Here is a 22,429-nt window from a genome sequence, read left to right as displayed (position 1 = left end):
TTGTTATAATAATAAGTTCATAGTAATTTCATACTGTGCCATCTAATCTGTGGGGCTTACTGAGTATTATTGTGTTTTTCAAGACTTGTGTATTGTTCAAATGTTTATCATATTGATTAGTTGCTGCTGTACAGCATGTTTTTAATGTTTTGTTGGACTGCCAATACATAAATATGTTTAATATTATCGACCATTTACTTCTTATTCCTGTGAGTGGTTGTCGCACACTGGTTTGCTCAGCAGCTCATAATGTTGTTAAGATGGCCTTGCCAGACACTTTATATTCCAATCATCGATAGGAAAGGCAAATCCTGGTTTCCATATCTTCCATATACATACACTATAGTGTGTAACCAAGAAATAAGTGGCATTTGTTATCCTTAAATGACTCTGGCTCAAGGGCTTTCATTAGTTCAGTGTGAACACTGGTGGTGGTGGTGGTAATGGGGGACACAACTACTTCTTGCCCCATTTGGTGTTATTAACCAAAGACATGGAGAAGCTCTGATAACCAGATCAACAACAGACCCAAATGCACCCCTTTTACATTCTCCCATACAAGATAGTGGTTCATATTCACTTCTGTGAAGGACTATACTTGTAGAAAACATTGTATGAAGTGGCTTTCTGAGACACAGCATTTCTGGAATTCCTTTTCTGGACAATTTTGTACCACCCAGATAATATATATGTTTTTAAACATCATTTTTAAAAATTGTGTATTATTTCTCTGTTTTTATTATTGTATTCCTTTGTAGAAAATTTTTATATGCTACTGGTAAAAAAGCACTTCAGGATGGGTTTGGCTTTTGTGTTTGGATAATTTGCATGCCTGTGATGTAAAAGGAGAAAGGAAAACCTGCACCAGAGCATTAATGGCCCTCAGCCTCTGCCCACTTTCTATTCTTCATCCTTCACAAACCCAAGGTTGTTCACTTACTCTACAAGGATGGCTTATGCTGGCTTTATTCTTGCATTAAAAAAGGACATCATTGAATGTAAATATTTTAGCATAAAAATCTTAGGTTTATCTCTTTACAATAAGTAAAGTCATCAGGCCTACCATCAGGTCTCAGAATGGACAGAGAGCCAAAAACTTTATCTGCTTCCCCCCTTAGGTTCCCCTAACCCAAAATGTTTTCAAATTGCAAGAAGCAAGTCTCCAATCTCTAGTATTATGGCATCAATTATACTTAAGTGACTCCAGCTCAAACATTCTCCATAACAGTGGGGGCCATCTTGTTTCTTCAATGTAGATGTTTTGGCCTGTGTAGGATGTTATTGTAATTTAGAAGAAGAAGAAGAGTTTGTTCTTATATGCTGCTTTTCTCTACCCAAAGGAGTCTCAAAGCGGCTTACAATTGCCTTCCCATTCCTCTCCCCACAGCAGACACCCTGTGAGGTGGGTGAGGCTGAGAGAGCCCTGATATTACTGCCCAGTCAAAACAGCTTTATCAGTGCTGTGGTGAGCCCAAGGTCACCCAGCTGGATGCATGAGGAGGAGAAGTGGGGAATCAAACCAAGCTTGCCAGATTAGAAGTTGTCGTTCTTAATCACTGCATCAAGTTGACTCACTATTTATTATGTAACGGATCACTACTGACCTCAAATCACTGTAGGGAGGTCCCTAAGTGTTAAAAAAAAGGTTGGGAGAGCCACTGACCACCACTGCCAAGTAAAACGAATGGAGGGGGGACTTGAAGATCAGGTCAATAGCAGGTGAAAATGGGCATAATTCCATGGGAATCTGAAGCTACACTTGCATAAGTCACCTGAGGCAATGACCGTCAGCCAGTATCACTGCACTCTCAAAGTGGCAGACTGCAACAGGGATTGTTTCTTTACAGCCAAATGGCAAAATCTGGCTGAGCATCTTTGAATTCATTGAAAGTAAATGAACGTGATCTTCTTCGAAGTGCAGAATAACCCAGGGGCCTGTTGTTGAGCAAATCTGAGTAAAGGTTGGACTTTAGGAAGCGTGGGTAACTGTCTTGCTCCATCAGTGTGTAGATTTTGGTCTGTGCGGCATCAAAGCTGTTGACTGCAGGATGGATGATATTCTGACTGGCACACTCTTTGGTGCTGAAGTCAAGGTTGACCTAGAAGAAGAAGAGTTGGTTTTTATACTCCAATTTCACTACCCAAAGGAATCTCAAAATGGTTTACAATTGCCTACCCTTCCTCTCTCCCTCTTTACTGACTTGCCCTGTACTGTGGGAGGATTATTCAAAGGTACACCACTGTTCAGACGTCCTGCCTTGAGAAGGTACTTCTAAACTTCATGTACGTCACATTTTAATGGTCTTTCCTCCTTGCAGTTTAGACCCCTCCCTACCATGTGCTTGGTAAAAAACAGACATCATGGTGAGGGGTGATATATAAATTAAATAAACAAACAAAGTAAAAGTTGTATCTCTATATGGTTTCGGAATAAGACGCGTACAGGGACTGCCAGAACATATTCAGCCCGCAGTTAGTGCCAGGCGCACTAGGAGGTGCTGTAGAGCTTATGTGACTTGCACAGCTCTGGTTAAACGGGCATTTAGCCCAACTGCATCAGATTGCAGTAGCATCCAGGTCAGAATGTACTGAAGACTGTTACAGTCACTTATGGAGCTGGAATTCTGTTCCGCTTATTGGCCAGTGGTGGCTGTTGGCCGAAGAAGTCATGTACAGGTCAAGAACCTAGCTGTGGTATGATAGCAAAGGAACAGCAGATTGCAGAAAACAGTTCCAAGGACAGCATGTAGCCCATCTGTGCCAGGGAAAACGACCACCAGTACACTAACAAGTCATACGTTGTGGTCCCAAGCAGAGTTACACTCTTCTGAACTCACTCAAGTCAATGGGTTTAGAAGAGTGCCACTCCATTTAGAAGTCAGTGTGTTTAGAAGTCAGTGTAAAGGGATACAAATTTATCCTGTGCTGCCCCTGTTTGTCTTAGACTATTTCAATGGAATGGAATGGAAGCCTGACAGGTTGCTTTAGTCAACATTCACCTGGGAATATCAGCATTCATAACGTGAATATCAACATGGCATTTTGGATCTAACCTCTGTAGATGATCCTCAGCCTGGAAAAGCCCAAGATTTCATCATTTTTGTCAATGCACCAAGAAACAAAAGAGCAGAATGTTGGCTAGAGACACGCAGTTGAAGTAAGACCATTCAGGCAGAGGCTGGCACGCTTCCCAGTGGCTTGTGCTGAACTGTGAGGCAGTAATGTAAGATGCAGCCAGAAGGATGCAAACCTCCCACATCGGGGAAGGTTTAGCATCTACCTCTGTGGTACCTGCTAGTACGTGCCTTGTTTATTTATGAACCAAATAACTACATCTCTGTCATTTGTTTACATTTCTAAAAACAACTGGCATTTATTTCTGATGGCTCCTTCCCAGCTTCTGAAGCTTATAGGAATGAAACAAAATAACATGCTCCACTTGGAGACATCTTTCGAGTGAGTGGCAATGATAAAAGACAAGACAGTCTCTACCAAAAGGGACTGTAAGGGAAGTGGGTGTTGGTGTTGCAGTGTCTATCTGCACTATTTATTTATTTACTGAACTTGCAGTACAGACCATTCAAAAACACTGGGGTAGGTACTAATATAGTTCTCTCCCCTGTCATTCCTAACCCTAGCCATCCACTTTGAATAGAAACATCTGAGTTGAGAAGACCTACAATCTGGGGTAGGCCAGAAGAAGAGAACATCAGTGACTGTGTGCTCATTTGGATCTGATGGATGCGTAGATGTGACATTGAGCAAACCCGGCCACCACAACGTATTGTGGCGGAACATGGAGATGCATGAGGTCTCTTAAACCTGCTAAGATGTACTAACAATACTCTCCTTCTTCGTGCATCCATGGTGCCTATCATAGAGACAGACACTTAGGTAGGTAAATGTAAATGAGTATCTCTAGACTGATATAGCAACTGTGTGCATATTTGTTTACATGTGATATGTCATGTGTATGCCCTTGTTAACACTGTTTTCTGGGATGATCTACAATCTATCTTTCTTTCCTGCTTGTTGGAGTATGATTATTACCCTGAAAGCTGTGTTTAAACTGGTGATTTGTTTTATTCATTTGGCTTATTATCTGAAATCTTGGCGATGTAATAGTTATAGTCTGTAATAGTAATTGGATCTGTAATTGCTGGTTAGCAGACTGATGAAGACTAATTCTTACACCCTCATATCAGATATGCACAGTTAACATTCTTAGGCAGATACATATTTGTGCTTCACCATGATATGGTTTGGTATGCACTATAATTTCTCTGACATGTTTTCAAAGAGTGAGCATGATATAGACCTAAGAACTTTACACTCTCACTGGCTTCCATGAGAAAGAATTCAGGATGTGATCAATGCCCCATATCAAGTAATGGGACTTAAGTGTCCTTAACTTGACTGGCTCATACTCTAGGACGGTTCTACCAATAAGGAAACTTAGAGATTTGGCATAATTAGGCAAGCATTAAAAAAATCCCATTGATTTCATTGGAACAAATGTCAGTAAATGCTAAAATAACAGGATTGTGCCTGTTATTTTCATCCTTTACTTTTTATGCAGTTAAAATACACACAAGCTGACTATATGGATGGTATGTTCTTCTACTGCAGTACGTCAAAACCTCTAGGACAGTGGTCCCCAACCTTTTTATCACTGGGGACTGGTGAATGCTTGACGATTTTACTGAGGCCCGATAGGAGGGTTTGCCGAGGGATGTCGCCGCCGCTGCCTGAGCCCCTGCTCCACTTGCTTTCCCGCTGCCGCCCCTGACTTCCTGCTGCCTGCTGGGGGGTGCTGCCAGCAGCAGCTGTGCAACGCCACTCCAAGGGGGGAGCCCCAGCCATGGCAGCCGCTGGAGAGCACCAAAGGTGAGCTGGCAGCATAGTGGCAGGTCACCCCTGAGGAAGCAGCAGGGGAGGAGGATGAAGAGGAGCTGCAGCCCGTTACTGAATGATCCATGGACCGGGACCGGTCCCCAGATCAGGGGTTGGGGACCACTGCTCTAGGGTTCAGTAAGGTGATGTTTAGGTGTAGAAATTCATGGGGGAAAACCAGTTGTATCAATAAGATGCCAGCAACAATGCACTGACCCTCATCGAGACCATTTTGATTATACCTCCTTTGGAGCATCTTTTTCAATGAATGTCTTGTAGATTTCCTTTGCTCTGAGTGAAAGTTGAGCAGGATCTTTGATCTTCTTGTACTCTTCACAGGCCACCCAAAACTCAACGTTCTCTTCGCTAAACTCAGATTTGAGGAACCTCGTGAATGCATCCATCCCAGCTACAAGAGAGAAACTTTGATTATTATCAAATATATTCCAACCGAGGGTTGCTAGATGATGAAAAATGAATACTTATTCATATATTATTATTAATAATAATTGCAATTGTTTCCTGACCTGACTCTTTGGACTCAGGTTGGGGTACAATATATTGAAACAGAATTTTGTATATTTGTATAGAAAGTCTAAAATAATTTAAAAAGTTAAGATATTAATTGCCAGTGGCAAAGAAGGAGACAGAAAGTACAGGAGTCTTACCAACCCCTGCTGATGTATGATTGGGGCTTTGACAGGGAAGCAAACTCATTTCAACCATAAGCTGGACCTCAGCCATAGGCTTGGTGGAACTGTTCTCTTTTACAGGATGTACGGAACCATTTGAGGTGCTGCAGGGCTCTGATCCCATTTGGAATTTTAGATTATAATTGTCGTTCCAAATCTACTTTGGGATTTCTCTTCAGCAGCACTGAGGTCACTGTGATCATTCATATTGTGGTGAAGGGGTTTTAATCGGAGGTGGCAGTCTAGGTCATAACTTTCTTTTTTTGACTCTTTACCTAGAATAGGCCTCTTGAAACAACTGAAAAACACATGGTTGGTTTAATGAAGGAAATGTGAGCTGAGCTGAATGTCAGTAGAGGGCAAACTCATCTCAATCCTGTCGCAGTCACCCACAGCAAAAGACACTAGTTGATCTGCTGTGCAAAGCTATAGTTGAGCATTAGTTGAAACCTAAGGCACTCCGTTTAATTTGTAGCTTAAATGAAATGCATTAAGTTTCTTGATGAGGCTCATATACTATAATCCAGTCATAAAACAAACCCATCAGTTTTTAGGAAGTCATTTATTGACCTGTATACCAATGCATGTTCACCATGGCTTGCTAGAGTGTATACCTGGAGTGTTTCTTGAATTTATAAAAACCTCTGCCTTGTAGGCAGGTCACTTGTTGCAGCTGCTTAAAGGTAAAGGTATCCCCTGTGCAAGCACCGAGTCATGTCTGACCCTTGGGGTGACACCCTCTAGCGTTTTCTTGGCAGATTCAATACGGGGTGGTTTGCCAGTGCCTTCCCCATGCAGCTGCTTAAGTGATCCTATTAGGGCTCTGCTTTTTTAGCTTTACATGACCCTGCATACAACATCTATATCCTGAAAATCTCATTGGCCTCTGGATTTGAATCTGAACATACTGGATTTGAATCTGAACATACGTAATAGATCATTCACTTAACCCTAAATTGTGCATCAGATCTCCACTTATACTAAGTGCAGTTTTTGAGCAATACAGCATCTTGAATGAAACTCTCCTTTGGAGAAGCACAGTCATTCCGAGTTTTCTCAGGTCCACTTTCCGATCAAAATTCAAAGCCATTTCCCACGGCAATCCATTTGCCGTTGGAAGTCGAACTTAATAGACTTCCGCACTTTACGCGCAGTTAGTTCTCCACTGTAGAAGGATAATCATAATGAGACATTTTGGCATGAAAAATAGATCTGAGGCTACTTGTGATAGGAAAGATATGACACAGAGCTTTTATGGAGTATAATTCCAGATGAAAACACGGGCAGAACTAACCTTTTTGTGAAATAAGTTTGTCAAAAGATTCACCCCATTTCTTTATTTCTTCAGGGGACTCGCTGTACAAGACAAAAAAAAAAAAACGGAGTCATGCGTGGTGTGTATGTTGAGGCTCTTTGTAACATATGTTTCCTCCTATTGCTTCCAGTTTGTCATATTTCACAGGGTCTTGAATTAGATTACCTTATAAAAGAACACTCTTTCCCTGGAGCCTTCAAAAACAGCTGGTTTAATTTTGCTGACATTTTTTTCCCTATTGAATTATAGAATTCCCCCACCTTTACTACCTCCAACACACACACCCCCCTAGCTTCAAAGGACTGGAAGGTACTATTGTCTGCTGGGTGCATTGTTGTGTCCCTGCTCTTCCAAGAAAAAATATTAAATTGTTCTGAATGGTAAAGATCATAAGACAATGAGGTCAGCTGTCTTTTTGAAAGGCTGCAAAGAGAAAGGATTGGGAGCTCAAGTGAAATGCCTGTGCAGAGATCTAGTTTCAAATGCAGCTTGTTGATGGCTCTCTGACCACAAGCTATTTTTAACTGTGTACAGGAAGCTCAAAGACTCAAAAGCTGTGGCCCCATAACAGCGGTAACACATGTAGCCCGTTTTATTTAGCACACACACACATACACACAAAGAACATTTAGAAATGTCACGCTATTTCTGAAGTGCTAGATTATATTTTCTTTTTTATATGAAAAAGAGTGGTGTATTTTTAAAATCAAATATGCCAAACTATGGATACTGTCTATTGAACTTTCTGTATTTCACAGAAAGGCAACAGAAATCTCAATTGCACTTTGGGCTCAAAAGTTTGCAAACTAATTTTTAAAGTATATTAGTTGGATTGCTGTTCAGGGTTTGGGGGAATGAGAGTTAAGGCCAATTATTATCACTATAATTACACCATTTTGGTGTAGTAGTTAGGAGTGTGGACTTCTAATCTGGCGAGCTGGATTCGATCCTGTACTTCCCCACATGCAACCAGATGCGTGACCTTGGGCTCGTCACGGCACTGATAAAACTGTTTTGACGGAGCAGTGATATCAGCGCTCTCTCAGCCTCACCCACCTCACAGGGTGTCTGTTGTGGGGAGAGGAATGGGAAGCTGAAGAACCAACTTCTTCTTCTTCTCCTCCTCCTCCTCCTCCTCCTCCTCTTTGTCACCAAAGATAAACCATTGTACCCAGGGACTTGCAGCATTCAGGTTCTGTGTATGTGTGTCAGTAGAAGCAAATGGGAGGCTGATATAACAAACCAGTAAGCAGGGCTGGCCAACATGGCTGGCAGGGGCTCGTGGTAATTGTAGTCCATGGACACCTGAAGAGCCACAGCTTGGCCACCTATGGAGTACAGGAAAATGGCATACGATAGGGCACTGGTCCCCAACCCCCGGTCCGGGGACCGGTACCGGTCCGTGGATCAGTCGGTACCAGGCCGCAGCTCCTTCTTGTCTTCCTCCCCGGCTGCTGCCTTGGGGGCTGCCTTGCCACTCTGCCACTGGCTCACCTTTGGTGCTCTCCAATGGCCACCATGGCTGGGGCTCCTCAGTGTGGCACTGCATAGCTGCTGCTGGCAGCACCCCCCAGTGGGTGATGGGAAATCAGGGGCGCTGGCAGGAAAGCAAGGGGAGCAGGGGCTCAGGCGGCAGCAATGTCCCTTGGCAAAAGACTACCCCCCCCCCGGGCCTCAGTAAAATTTTCAAACATTGACCGGTCCCCGGTGATAAAAAGGTTGGGGACCACTGCTATAGGGCACAGCTGGGATCATATAGAGCCAGGCAATGGTGGGTGAAGTTCACAGAAAATCATGCGATTAGCTAAGGTACACAGTTTAATGACCCCTGAGTAATGCCACTGATACATGACACCAGGCCATGCTAACACAGTACATTGTCCAATGGGATCAAAAGCACGGCATGAGGATCAAAATTGTATGCAGAACAGACAACTGCACGTAAACACAATCCCAGACTACATGCCTAACCACATATATGAAGCATACATACATATCCAACATTTAGAAGATGCTCTAGAAAAGAACCATTTTGAAACAATGGTAGAAAATTGGGTAGATGAGGGGGAACTTATTCAGCGCAGATAACACAAAATGTAGAGAACTCAAGGAAGCAAGCCAAGACACTGACAACAAATCAAGTAATCGGTGGCTTGTCCAGGTCGTGAGCCTATGGAAGGACCTCCCTTGGTTCTAAGCATCCTTCCCTGAATCTGCATGTTGGCTTGCACAGTGGGTTGTGTGAAAGCGAGAGAGAGAGAGAGAGAGAGAGAGAGAGAGCCCTTGCATGTATTGATGGTGCTACACAATTATGCATGCATGCACACTTTGATCTGCAATTCTGTGAATATCTCCTTCAAAATAAGTTATTTTATTACCTGTGGGAATGGCGATGCAATCTGAAGCACAACAACAGCCTACCAACTTCAGTGGACTAGAAGAGTAGCAAATTTAAATATCATTTATAATTGCACTTTAGAGTTTAAATGTTCAGGGTTGAAGGGAACGTTTTATTAGAATAGAGCAGAAAACCTTGGGGGATGCCTCTTGACTGCAATGAACCTTTGGCAGAATATAACACATTGCAGACTGTTCTCCTCATGGTAGGTATAAGAGAATTGGTGTTCTGACCTGCAGACATGTCAGCGACCACAAGAGGTGTGTGTAAATCTCACAGTGATGGTTTGTTATCTAGCTACACTCCTCCCCTTTGCCTTGAAGTTATAGTTTATTTGTAGTGGTTGTGTGTTTTCAGGCATTCAAAGATTTTCACGTTAAGAAGCCTTCCTCAAAGACTTAAGCAAACGTGATGTTCCTAGAAGAACAAAACATAACTAGGCAAATAATAGTGCAATAACATTTATTATTATATCTTATTCAAATTGCAGTGAATGTTTGTGTGTAAATATTTTCAGGGTGAACACAGAACTCTGGGGGATCTTATCACCTGGAAAATACTACTTCCTCTTCTTGTTCTCAGTATACTTGCTGTTTGGCTACTTCCTGAATGTTTCTTGCTTTACTGTTTTTTCTGTGTACATCTTCATCTTGCAAACGCTGACCTATCATCACAGAGCCAATCAGATTTGGCTTTGTAAAGGTATCACTAAGGGCAAGCAAAGCCAATCCAGAAGGAGGGATACATTTCTTCTCTGAGCCAGCCAGAAAACATGGATTGAGTCTTATGAAACTGTAAAGTCCTGTAGCAACTTAGATTTGGCTACCTGATAACACAGTTGATAGCATAAAGCCAATTCAGAGCAAGTCAATACTTTGTTCATTAAATTACCCTCACACTAGCTATGTTAATACTTTTAAATAGGCTTTGTTGGCGGAGTTTGAATATGCAGAGACTGTGAAGCACCAGGATGCTTAAAGAATAAAATAGTTTTTATTCATGAAGAGAAACTATGGAGAGAAAGAGAAAGAGAGAGAGAGCTAACTAGCTAGCTGTCTGCAGACATTCTTGTCATCATCAACTGCTGTTTTGCAGGGAGAAAATTTGTTCAGGAAGCAGGACAGTGGGAGAAATAATTTGAAAATCATTAGAAAGTTCCTATCCTTTGTATTCTGCTCAATTATGCACCCTGCAAATCTTGCATATTTCATCACTTTTCTCATGCTCCTTCCAAACTACAGACTGGATGAGAATTTCACAAGAGACAAAGTGTTCAAACATCAGAACCTCTCCCCACCCCCCACCAATTCCCACCTGGATCTAATCTTCTCTTTCTGTTTGTATCGGCTACAGATGTTATGCTTATCTAGATAAGTGGGTGGGTGATGAAACATCTAAGGGAAACCACCAAAGAAGATCACTGTGCAGAAGCAGACAATTGCAAACCACCTCTGTTCATCTCTTGCCTTGGAAGACCTACAGCAGTGATTCTCAACCTTCCTAATACCGCGACCCTCTAATACAGTTCCTCATGTTGTGGTGACCTCCAACCATAAAATTATGCAAATGTTCTTTCACAGAAATTAAACCAAAACTGACCATTGGCGTGAAGATCCATTGTTCATGATTGTATATAAATTGGTCTTTTCCGAGGTTTCTCAGTTCAGCTCTGCCTCTTGTCCCACCATGCCATTCTCGCTCTTTTCCGCTGCTCCAAACAGACGAACGCTCTATCTCAATCTACCCCACAAGGCTGTTGTGTAGTTGGCACCCCCCCAGCCAAGCTGCTTGCCCTGCTGCGACCCCTGTGAAAGGGTTGTTCGATCCCCAAAGGGGTCCTGACCCCCCAGGTTGAGAAAAACTGCCCTAAAGGGTCTCCATAAGTCAACTCCAACTTAATGGCACTTTCCACCAACATCACTTCCTGGGAGCAATTCACATTTTAGAACATTGCTCTCACCTTGAAGCGTTCGTCAGTTTCTCAAAAGTGTCAAGATGGGCGGGATTGGGGTGCAATTCAGACTTCTTCAGCAAGAGACTCAACCGGTTCTTTTTTTCTTGTGCCCTGTGAGAGAGTTTAAACCGCTTCAGATCACTAGCACAAGGTATTTTTAAACACTTCCCTTTTGCAAACGCAGAATGGTTCTGAAAAGCTGATCTTTTCCCTTTACTTGCAGTCGCACTCATGTTGATGTTATTTCTCCCACGTTTGCTGTAGAGAATAATGAATTTCTCACTTACACCTTTGCATACATTAACATACTGAATCATCTGCAAAGGGTAAATGAAAGTCTCCTCATTTCGACATTCGTTTGCATTTAGTTTAAAGGCAAGAGGAAAAAGTTAATTTTAGTGAGTCCAGGGAGAGGGTCAGGGTCTTTTGGTGATTTTTTAAAAATAACAATAATAAAAGAAAGTGTGCTATGAATCTCATCCCTTGAAATGCTAAAAAGAAACTTTCTTGACTCTGAATTAGGGTAGGTCTAGGTGTTATGATAGACTGGCTCAAAGTCTTAGGAAAACTCTGGAGACATCAAAGAAATTCATGTTAATTTGAGTTTAAAACACTGACTGAGCCTTGAATTGCTTTTATTCTAGTTTGTAGTTGAGCAAGTGCAGTTTCTTTGATTAAATTTTATAGGTGGATTTATATTTGGCTGTGTGTTTTTTTTTAATGAAGTAGGTATGCATGAAGTCCCTAAAGAAAATGTATTCTGTTGAAATGGGAAGGCCTACAGATGCTCATAACTGATATTTGTACATGGCAGATTTTATATTTATTTACTTATTTTCTCCTGGCGGGAGACTTATGGGGGAGGGGGGTGGGCAGGGAGGCTTCGCCGGGGATGGGGGGCAGGGGGGCTGCCCCTTATGGACGGGCTTTGAAGCCTAGTCCTAACAATAATCCTGTGAAGTGGTTGATTGGTCCAAGGTTACCCAGCAAGCTTCCATGATGGAGTCAGATTTCAAGCCAGTATTTTGTGAACCTACAGCATCTTCACATCTCATAGAAACCCTCTGACTCATTGGGGATCCTCTGTTCCAAATGCCATCATACGTGAATGCAAGACGGGTATCCCATAGGGTTACGAACTCTACGTTGTTTAATTCCTGAGACATGGAAATAGACCCTGCAGAAGGAAGGGCTTGGGGAGAAGAGGGACATCAATAGGGATGCCATAGAGACTGTCAGTCAAAGGAGCCATTTTCTCCAGGGGAACTGATCTTTGTAGTCTGGAGATCAGTTGTCATTCCAAGAGATCTTCAAGCCCACTGAGAGGCTGGCAATCTTCTTGATGGGCATAATATATTGGTTAGAGCAAGCTTCCTCAACCAGGGTTTTTTGATGGCCCTGGAAGGGTTTCCTGAATGGGTAGGAATTATATATATATATGTATTGTTATTGGGTGATATGACTGTATGTGTTCATGTTGCTTAGAAAAAAGGATGTGCCAATTCTCCAGAGACCTGCTCATGGTGGCTGCTCACAAATTAATTGAATGAAATGATCAAAATCATGATACAAATCTTTAGGATTGACAGACCCCCTAGTGGTAGTGGGGGTCCCCCGCAGTCAGGCTCCACCATGCAGCTGCCCATCAGCTAGCTGGAGGGAGAAATGTGCACCACAAACTAGGAAGATCCAGCCAACATGCAGCAACATCTCTACATCACTGCCCATGTGACCCAGAAGTGACGCCATCAAGTCAGGGATGTCGATGCAATGCTCTGATATTTGGGCAGAAGCTTTATGGTAGAACCAAATTTGGTCAAATACCAGAGCATCACCCCAGTGTCCTCACCATGATGGCATTGACACTGGCATATCACTGCGTGTTGGCTGGGCCTTCCAACTGTTTCCCATCCCCCACCAGTTGCCAGGAGACACTTGGCGAGCTCATTAAACTTACAACTACTAGAAGAAGGTTTAAAACAACACAAAACAACACTAAAATGATAAAATGACTCTCAAGCCAGCAGCTGCCCATACAAATAGCTATCAAAAGATGGAACCTCTCAGTTAAAACCTTAATAGAAAATGTTTGCCTTGGTGCCTAAATAAGGCTGGTGCCACATGAGCCTTAAGGGTGAGAGTATTCCAGAGGAGAGGTGCCACCACTGAAGAAGCCCAGTTTCTTGTTGCCACCTGCCTGATGTCTACAGACTAGGGCACAGAAGCCAGGACATGGAAAAGGATACTAAACTGGTGGGGCAGACTGATGTTTCAGGACTAGTTCCCCATATCATGCCTCCTTCCCTCTTTTCTTTCTGGGGGAAGGTACTCTGCCGACATTTTAGATTGTTGCCTATTTGGCTAAATCTGTTTGGAAACCTGATGTGGCTATTTCAATAATTATGTTGTGACAATAGATATCTTTAAATGGCATTTGGCCTTGTCTGTTTCCTTTTTCTTGTAAACCTCTTTAGCCTATTCTGGCTAAAGCAGCATTTATATTTTGCACTTTAATTTTTAAAAAAATAATGTGTAGAAATGTAGAATGAAAGTTTCTTGCTCAGAGCTGGTTCATTGTTTGGTGCAGTTGAATTCTATTGATTTTAGTGAGTCTGAAATGTATCCTATGGTGGAGTCATTTCCCCCCCTCCCCCCCAAAAAAGTCTGGACCTGTATGTGTTTATGTGAAGAAGAAGAGTTGGTTCTTATATGACGCTTTTCTCTACCCGAAGGAATTTCAAAGCGGCTTACAATCTCTTTCCCTTTCCTCTCCTCACAACAGACACCCTGTGAGGGAGGTCACGGTGAGAGAGCCCTGATATCACTGCTCGGTCAGAACAGCTTTATCAGTGCTGTGGTGAGCCCAAGGCCACCCAGCTGCCTGCATGTAGGGGAGCAGGGTATCAAACCCGGCTCACTAGATTAGAAGTCCACACTCCTAAGCACTACACCAAACTGGCTCTTGTTCCTATACACATGTGCATTCACACATATCAACGTTTCCAAATGGCTTTGACAAAATTGCACTGTAGGCTTCTTTATTATTTTTACAACCTCAGACTAGCAAAGGAACTAGTTTGGGGGATTTTCTAGGTGTCCAAATAAAGATTATGTAAAAATCACCACAAAACAAGACCATCCCTCCTCAATGGATTCAACTGCAGGGGCTATAGGAGGAAGTGCGTCAGCACCAGCGTCAATGGAATGCTTCATCCACCTTACTCACCTGGCCCTAACCTCTAAACCAGGGTTAGTCAAACTGAGGCCCTCCAGATGTTCATGGACTACAATTCCCATGAGCCCCTGCCCGCAAATACTGGCAGGGGCTCATGGGAATTGTAGTCCATGGACATCTGGAGGGCCGCGGTTTGACTACCCCTGCTCTAAGCCTTCTTCACAGGATCATCATGAGGATAAAATTGTGAGGGAGAGACCAGGTACACTTTCCTAAGATTCTTGGAAGAAGGGAAGTATAATAACAACAACAATTCTGGAGGTGATGCCTCCAGCCACAAAACAAATTAAACAATAAGCACAAAGAGGTGGGATGGGCCTCAGATATTGGGGAGGGGGAGAGGACTTTAAACAAAGCAAGTACCCTTAGATCAATTTCCTCCTCCCCCAAACCTGAAATTTAATAAAAACTTTCACGGGCGAGCCCCATAGCTTCACTCTCCTGTGCCCCGTTGCTTCACCATATCCAGCAATGCTTACCCGTTTTTTGCTTCTGTCTTTGCCCCATCTTTGCTGAACGGTTTGATGCTCTTGTATAACAATTTCATCCGCGAAGAAGCATTGAGCTGGGGGGATAAAAGCAGCGGATTCTCCATCTTTCTCTCTGCAGCTCTGTCTGTACTTCGCTCAGCTCTTTCACGTAATGCACCCTTGATGTTTCGTCTTCCTCAAAGTCGTTCCTCACATGTTCTGACTCTTGCACCGGTATTGGTTAGTGGCCTGTGAGAAGTGGTTTCCTATTCTCTCTGCCAGTGGCTCAGCAAGAACTGCAAGGGCATCAGAACTTTCAACGTCTTTCTTCTCTCAGCCTTTTTTTTGTTTTGTTTTTTTGTTTTGTCTTAAGGGGAATTACAACATTTTTGCAAGTCATTAAGATAACCATATCCCTTCCTATAAGTGTTGCTTGTGGTTAGCATATGTGGAACATGAGCTTTTGCTAAATACAGTCAGTATAGTGTGTATTTAAAGAATTACCCTATGTGAGAATGGGAAAGAAGAATAATGATGTTCTTTGGTATTTATGGATATCCAGTTTGTACTTAGAAAAATTCAGAGTGTCTTCTTTGGTCTCCCAGTGGTCTCTCATTGAGGTGTTGAGCAGACTTCACTTTCTTGGCTTCAGCATGGATGCTGCATCAGGTGCTCCCTGACTATTCATTGCATTTATACCAAAGGATTCTAGCTCAAGAGACGATATGAAACCACAGTGAAGCAGTCTGCCATAAGAGTAGTACCACGTGCACAAAACAGGACCCTTTAGATTGGTTTCAAACCCTGAAATTTAGTGTCCTGAATTTTTCCATTGTCATGAGTTCCCAAACTTTTTGAGGCTGTGGATATCTTTGGAATTCTGGTGCAGGTTGGCAAGCGTGTCCCAGACTGCAAGGCTGCCCTGTGACTGTTTCCACAATAGAATTAACATTTGGATTGGCGTTTTTAAAGGGTCAGCTTTCCCATCTTTTCGACATAAAAATTTGCCTGCCAGGGCACACTCCTGAATTGCCGTTTCACTTACTGCATGTTTTGTGAATTCCCAGTTACAATGATTTCATTAGCCAAGGCAGAGTATCATTTGGGGCTACTCAATGTGAGTTTTCTCCCACGGCTGCCATTTTCAGTCATTTGGGCATGCCCCTTTCCTCATCGCCATCCTCTCTTCCTTCCCCTCCTTGGGGGGGAGGGGGGAGGCAATCAAGGGCGCAGAATGGTAGAATTAAGGGGCACAATGAAAACAAAGATGCAAGCAGGCCCCATTTTGCAAAAAACAGACATGTTTTTGAAAAGGGGAAGGTAGCAAAACATGTTGGTAGGCTGTCTCTGTCAAACTCATGCGGAAAGCATATCACGAATTTCAGCCTGGGAAACAAGGGGAGGAAAGCCCAAATGCAGAAAGGCTAGAGCTGCCTTGCAGTGATGGCATAGTGGTAAAGAAAATGACTGCAGCCTTCTGATTGATTCAGTTATTAGGGATTGGCTATAATTCTACATACTGATCTGTCCCGGTTCAATCTTTGGTTCTTACCAGGCAGAGAAAACAGCCTGTCTCTCTCCGGAATGTGGTTTTTGATAAGCTCTCTCACAAAACCAAAGTTTATGTTATAGCTGAGATAGTCCTTACCTCAAGGTTAGAGAAATGAAAGAGGTGTGTGTCACTACTGCTTATGTAAACAATTGGTGGTTGGGGGCGGGAAGCACGCAAGCAGCTTTTTGGACCTGGCAGTAATTCCTGGCTATAGGGTGTTCCCAGGAGGTGGAGTGGAGAGGTAGAGACCCCAGGCTATTGGTTCATCCAGCAAAGGGCATCATCTTTCCCAACCTCCAAGGAAAGGGTATTTAACACTCTGTAATCCTGTTGTTCTCTGCGCAGATATGGGAACTCCCCTGTGTCTATATTTCTTCTGCAGTAAAAATTAATTGGAGCTAGGCAAATTGGGCCATTTGGCTATCAGCAGCATCCAAAGGAAATCCAAAGCAAGGCTAAAACAAGGTATGTCTCTTGATGAAGAAATGGTCTGTGGCTAACATCTCCAGCATTCCCAGACCTTGCAGCAAAGATGTGGATGGCCCCACAGCCAGTTTTGCAGGCTTACCTAGGCTTACCTTGCCAGGAAGGAATGGTGATAATGAAGAGTGGAGCCACATCACTGTGGGATCAGAGTTTGGCAGGAAATCCACTGGGGTGGCAGAACCAAAACTGGAGCCATGCCTAATAGCAAGCTGTTCCCAGGAACCACATGGGATCCTGCCAGCTGACAATCCCTCAGGTGCAGCAGGTGAGGCTGCAACCACAGCCCTTCCCAAACCCCAAAAGAAGGTTTGGCAAGAGCACAATACATTGAGCTGTGGCTGATTCAAGGGGCCCTAAAGATGCAAGCGAGACTGGCTCACCGAATAATATGGGGGAGGCTGTGAGTGGAGAGCAAAGGTTGAGGAAAGGAAGGTAGGCCAGAAGACTGAAAGGCAGAAGTACAGAAGGGATGAAAGAGGGGAGGAGTGGAATTGACAGAGGAAGGAAAAGTATAAAAAGAGGCTCTCAGAAACAGGTCAGGGAGGAAGAAGGCTGGAGGCTTGTGATGGTAACAGCCTAGCAGTCTCCTCTCTTCCCATTCTGAGGCCTGAGGAACATCCTAACAACAAACCCCAAGATGGTGGAAGGCCGCGCCTTTCCAGGGGCAGCCCCATGGTATGACTGGGCACAAACACAGAATGGCTGGCACAGGATATCACTTCTGGCTTCCCTCTTTCACTGAAGCTAATATTGGAACTATTACATATAAAACATCTTGCTTAGCTCATTGTTTACATATGTCAAGCTCATTGGTCAAATAGATCTTAAACATTTTTCTTTAACCTGCTCCTTAGATTTGTATGTATCCCAATATTTAATAAATGGAAACCAAATTTCAACAAGTCTTTCCTGAGAGTCAGTTTTACATTTGTAGATCTTTTTATATTATGATTTTATTCAAGGGATAGCCATTAAAAAAAAACTTTATTTACTTATTTGGCCACTGGAGTGTCAGCAGACACATGGCAACCTAGTTTGGATTCCATAGATCATTAATATTTGTGAATATAAGAACTATACAATCAGATTGGCTGGAACCCACAAAGTCATTTTATAAGCAGTACATCTCTGACAACCAGCACTACATGTTTAAGGTCTGTTTTCGAGCATGGTGTTGACGTCTGTTTTACATCCTGTGCCTCTAGTCTAACCACAGAATGCTAAGCAACAACTTCTCTATTTCACACTCCCCGTTTGACTTTGCCATTTTCTAACATATTTCTGGGGCTTCTCATAAGAAGTATAAAGCGTACTAAGAAAGCCAGGTCACACAATCCTCTTAACACCCCCCCCCCTTTACATACCAGCTGAATTCTGCCCCCCCCCCCATTTTCAACAGTGAACTGGGCCTCTTGACTCACTTCCAATATATCAGTTTTGAAAACTGAGATGGATCTTCTTTCCTTCCAACAAAGCCATGAACTGGGGATCTCATTTCTCAAGGAAAAAATGAAACTGGATTTCAAAAGGATTCCAATACTTTTTCATATGACCAAATCTATATTGGGGAGGACTGCAGGTTAAAAATTAATTCCTCCATGTAGCCTTTCAAACAATACAGCATATTAAGAGGAGTTTGAACAAAATATAGGTAACTGCATTAAAGGGCTTACAGAGCCAGCATGAACAGAACCGGGTTTGATTCCCCACTCCTCCACGTGCAGCCAGCTGGATGACCTTGGGATAGTCACAGAATTGTCAAAGCTGTCCTCACAGAACAGTTCTGACAGAGTTGTCTCAGGCCCACCTACTGCTATCGTGGGGAGAATAAGAGAACAGTTACCCCTTTGCGTAGTGAAAAGCAGGGTATCAAAATCCAACTTTCTTCTTCTAAATATAAAATAAAATTATGGGAGACGACAGAAAAGGGGACGTACAATGACACATTTTGAGCCTGGTACAGATTACCCCACCACCACCACCACCACGTGATCAGACACCAGTGCTGATTTTGGAATATTTTTTTATACCAAGGACAGGGTGTCAAGTGGGCACTCCTTCCATGCATTTGTCCCATGCAGGTCACTTGTTGTTCATATAGAAGTGGGAGTAGGACCAGAACAGTTGTGCCTCTGCCTCTCCCAGCATGGTGAACAAAACCTGAAGGGGGAGATGGGGAGAGAGAAAGAGAGAGATGACATCTCTACTGGGCTTATGTGAAAAGGGGACAAAGTGATCAATTTACTTGGCCGTCTCCCCTAGGAATCTCTGTGACTTTTAAAGTTCTGCCTGAGAGCTTGTCTTTGAGCTTGGGTCTTCCCTAGACAGTTCTGTGAGGCACCAACTTATTAATCATTTTGGCATCAGGTTGAAATGTATTTATTCAATCTTGTAATGGCTGAATCATACTGTTTGCTTGACCCACTGCTTGCTATTCTATTATCTGCTACTTATCTGTTTGCAGTTGCTTTACTCCCAGGGACAGCAGGAGTGGCAGTGTGGAGCTTTGCAGTGGGAAGGGGAACTGGGAGAATTGGACTCCACTGTACCATTAGTGGAAATTTTCCACAGGATTAAACCCAAGGACAGGGAGGTGTACACATCTCCAGTGGAAATTCTCAGTGGTCTGGTGATCAGTTGTTAATTCAAGATGATCTTCAGGCCTTACCTGGAAGTTGGGAACCATTCAGCTCTCTCACATTTTGTGATACCTGCTGTTACTCAAATAGACAGTCTCCTATTTAGTTGGGGGATTAACTTTAAGGAGATAGAGTTAAAGGGGATAACTGGGATTCTCCACCTATGTTTACAGGGATTTTCTCCTTAAGCGAACTCTAGTTAAGCCAAGCAGAAATCAGGGAAGAAAGTAAGAAAGTTATTTGGGGGAAGAGTAATATTTGCCAGTCTTTCAGAGGTCTGGAAGGCAGCAGCAAAATGGCCAGCATTTAACAAAGAGAATCCACAGAATGTGTTTGTGTTCAAGAACATACATACTGCACTGGTGCTCTTGATATAGGGCAAAATGCTCCCTGGAGCAAGCTTACATATTCACCCCCAAAACAATAACTTGATGGGTTTTAGATTTGGATTAGTCCTGAAGAATTTTCCTGAGGTGGACTAGAGGAGTAAATGAGGCTTGGTGATCCTGTAAGTACCCAATGGGAAAAGCTAGGTTTGGTGAACAGAATTAAGTGTTGCTTAATTAGGGGCAAATTGGTGCAAGGAAGTGAGGCTAGATGTTGATGAGAATAGTCCAAGGTGAGTCAGTAGGTTCTTGAGAGATCCATTGTCCTGAATTAAACATCTCTCCAGGATGTGGAGAAGGTCATTGGCAAGTCAGCCACTCTTAAAGTTCTAAACTATATGTCCAGTCTTGTTTCTGGCTGACATCCATCTGGCTGCCATCATTTTGGGCCAAGCAGTGTACTGCACTTAAAATATTTGTCCCCTGCTGAAAAAAATAGTGCCTGACCCATGGAATCCGGCCAGCTACCACCCAGTTTCGTATCTTGTGTTTCTGGGCATGTGGTTGAAAGGGCCATGGCAGACCAGCTTCAGTCCTCAATCCATACCAGTCAGGCTTCTGTCCTGGCAGTGGGGTGGTCGCTGTGATGGATGATCTACGGCACCAGGTTGATTGGAGTGGTTCAGCCATACTCACGATGCTCGATCTGTCAGCCACGTTTCACATGCTTGACCATGAGTTGTGGCCTACTTCCTTTCTGGGGCTGGAATTCAGTGGACAGCCCTTCATTGGTCACGCTTTTTTCTCTGGAAACCAACACAAAGGTGGCTGTGGAGGAAGATTTATCATGTCCCTATTGACTTCCTTGTGGGATGCCACCGGGAGTAGTACTCTCAGCCATGTTATTTAATGTCTTTATGCAGTCTCTGGCACAGCTGGTTCGGAGTTATGGGCTGGGTTGTCACAAATATGCGGATGATACCCACCCCTATCTCCTAAGGGATGGCCAGTCAAACATCCCCCAGGATACATTCACCAGATGTTTGGAAGCTGTTGCTGGATGGTTAGAGCACAGCCATCTGAAACTCAACCCCTCCAAGACAGAGGTCTGTTGGCTGAACAGGAAAGGGCTGGTCAGGAAGTGTACCTACCTACCCTGGCTGTGGTACAACTTAACAGCTCGCCCACAGCCAGGAATTTGGGAGTGATTCTGGATGCCTCCCTTGTGATGGAGGCTCAAGTCACAGGGGCAGCCACCTCTAGGCTGCTAGCACCCTACCTGCCCCCAGACTGTCTGGTCACAGTGATCCATGCAACGGGCACCTCTGGACTAGATTTCTTCAACTCCCTCTGCACTGGCCTACCCTTGTCCTTGACCCGGAAATTCCAACTGGTGCAAAATGCAGCTGCTAGGGTCCTCACTGGGACATCTTGGAGGGTCCACATCCAGCCTGTGCTGAGGCAGCTGCATTGGTTGCCAGTTGTGGCCTGGATCAGGTTTTTGACCTTAAGGCCATCTGCGGTTTGGACCCTACCTATCTGAGGGACCGCTTGTCTGCTTATGCCCCCTGCAGAACACTTTGCTCTATGGGTGCTAATCTCCTGGAGGTCCCTGGCTCTAAGGAAGTACACCTGGTCTCACCCTGGACCAGAGCCTTATTGGTCTTTGCCCCAACCTGGTGGAATGAGTCTCCGGGAGAACTGAGGGTCATGATGGAGTTTGTACAGTTACTCAGGGCCTTCAATATGGAGCTCTTCCACCAGGTGTTTGGTTGAGGCCAGGACTAAGTTCTACTGGACCCCTTTTCAGGCAATGCATTATAACAAACAATCCCCCCCCCCTGCTGGGGGATGGCTGCTGGGCGGGGAGAGTATTATGGAGTCATATCACTAATCTTGGATTAGGGTTTTTAGGCTTGTTTTATGAGGTAGGGTTTATAATAGGGTTTGACACGCTCTGTAACCCACCTCAAATCTTCAGAGAGTAGTGGACAATGAGTGAGTGAATGAATGAGTGAGTGAATGAATGAATGAATGAATGAATGAAATTTTAGGAATGGTGTTTATGGTTTTCTGCCTCCAAACTGCCCTTCAGCGAGAGGAGCGGTCTGACTGCTAACATCGGGTACCCAGCTGGAGGCTCTAGAAATGTCTGCCATTCCTGTTTGCCTCTAAACTTGGTATTCTGGAGAGTATTCCCATTCACTGAGCCTCTAATTTCATAGAAAAAAAGCCAGCCCAGTTTCTGTAACCTTTTCCAAGTAGCTATGATCCTCAAATCATTATAGCAATTGCCCTCTGCTTGTATCCTCTTACATCGTTGGTAGACAAAGACGCCGTCTCATCATTTCACTTAATAAAGGCAATACCAGAGCTGACTGGGTAAAAAGGAAGAATATGTTAATCAATTCATCCCTGACTATCTGGCTCTAATAGATTCAGGCAAGCCTTGCCTGTTCACTTTGCTTC

General features: G+C 43.6%; 1 protein-coding gene and 1 long non-coding RNA gene across 4 annotated transcripts in view; one reads left to right on the top strand and one right to left on the bottom strand.

Annotated features, from left to right (window-relative positions):
- Window positions 1–22,429, top strand: part of LOC143835305 (uncharacterized) — a 353,076-nt gene that overhangs the window by 279,273 nt on the left and 51,374 nt on the right. The window contains exon 3 of one of the 2 annotated variants that reach the window (XR_013230075.1): window positions 3,639–3,894. The exons of the other annotated variant lie outside the window; for it this stretch is intronic. This is a non-coding gene — a long non-coding RNA (uncharacterized LOC143835305). The remainder of the gene's footprint in view (window positions 1–3,638; window positions 3,895–22,429) is intronic. 2 annotated transcript variants of the gene reach the window in all.
- Window positions 1,562–15,233, bottom strand: RGS18 (regulator of G protein signaling 18). Of its 2 annotated transcripts, XM_077332691.1 has the most exons (5): window positions 14,967–15,233; window positions 11,259–11,363; window positions 6,880–6,941; window positions 5,136–5,302; window positions 1,562–2,099 (listed from the first exon to the last, which is right to left on the bottom strand). In XM_077332691.1, exons 1-5 carry the CDS (start codon window positions 15,080–15,082, stop codon window positions 1,842–1,844), a joined length of 708 nt encoding a protein of 235 aa, XP_077188806.1. In that variant the 5' UTR covers window positions 15,083–15,233; the 3' UTR covers window positions 1,562–1,841. The 2 variants fall into 2 exon arrangements, with proteins under 2 accessions (XP_077188806.1, XP_077188807.1); XM_077332692.1 differs by lacking the exon at window positions 11,259–11,363.

Source organism: Paroedura picta, chromosome 4 (genome assembly GCF_049243985.1).
Source record: "Paroedura picta isolate Pp20150507F chromosome 4, Ppicta_v3.0, whole genome shotgun sequence".
Taxonomy (NCBI): domain Eukaryota; kingdom Metazoa; phylum Chordata; class Lepidosauria; order Squamata; family Gekkonidae; genus Paroedura; species Paroedura picta.
The sequence above is the reverse complement of the archived record's forward strand: the minus strand, read 5'-3'. Positions and strand labels throughout refer to the sequence as shown.

Coding starts and splice junctions, on each gene's coding strand:
- RGS18 (XM_077332691.1), bottom strand. CDS start 15,082: ATGGAGAATCCGCTGCTTTTATCCCCCCAGCTCAATGCTTCTTCGCGG. Junction 6,942..11,258: donor AAACTGACGAACGCTTCAAG/GTGAGAGCAATG, acceptor TGTCTTGTACAG/CGAGTCCCCTGAAGAAATAA. Junction 5,303..6,879: donor CAAACTTATTTCACAAAAAG/GTTAGTTCTGCC, acceptor TCTCTCTTGTAG/CTGGGATGGATGCATTCACG.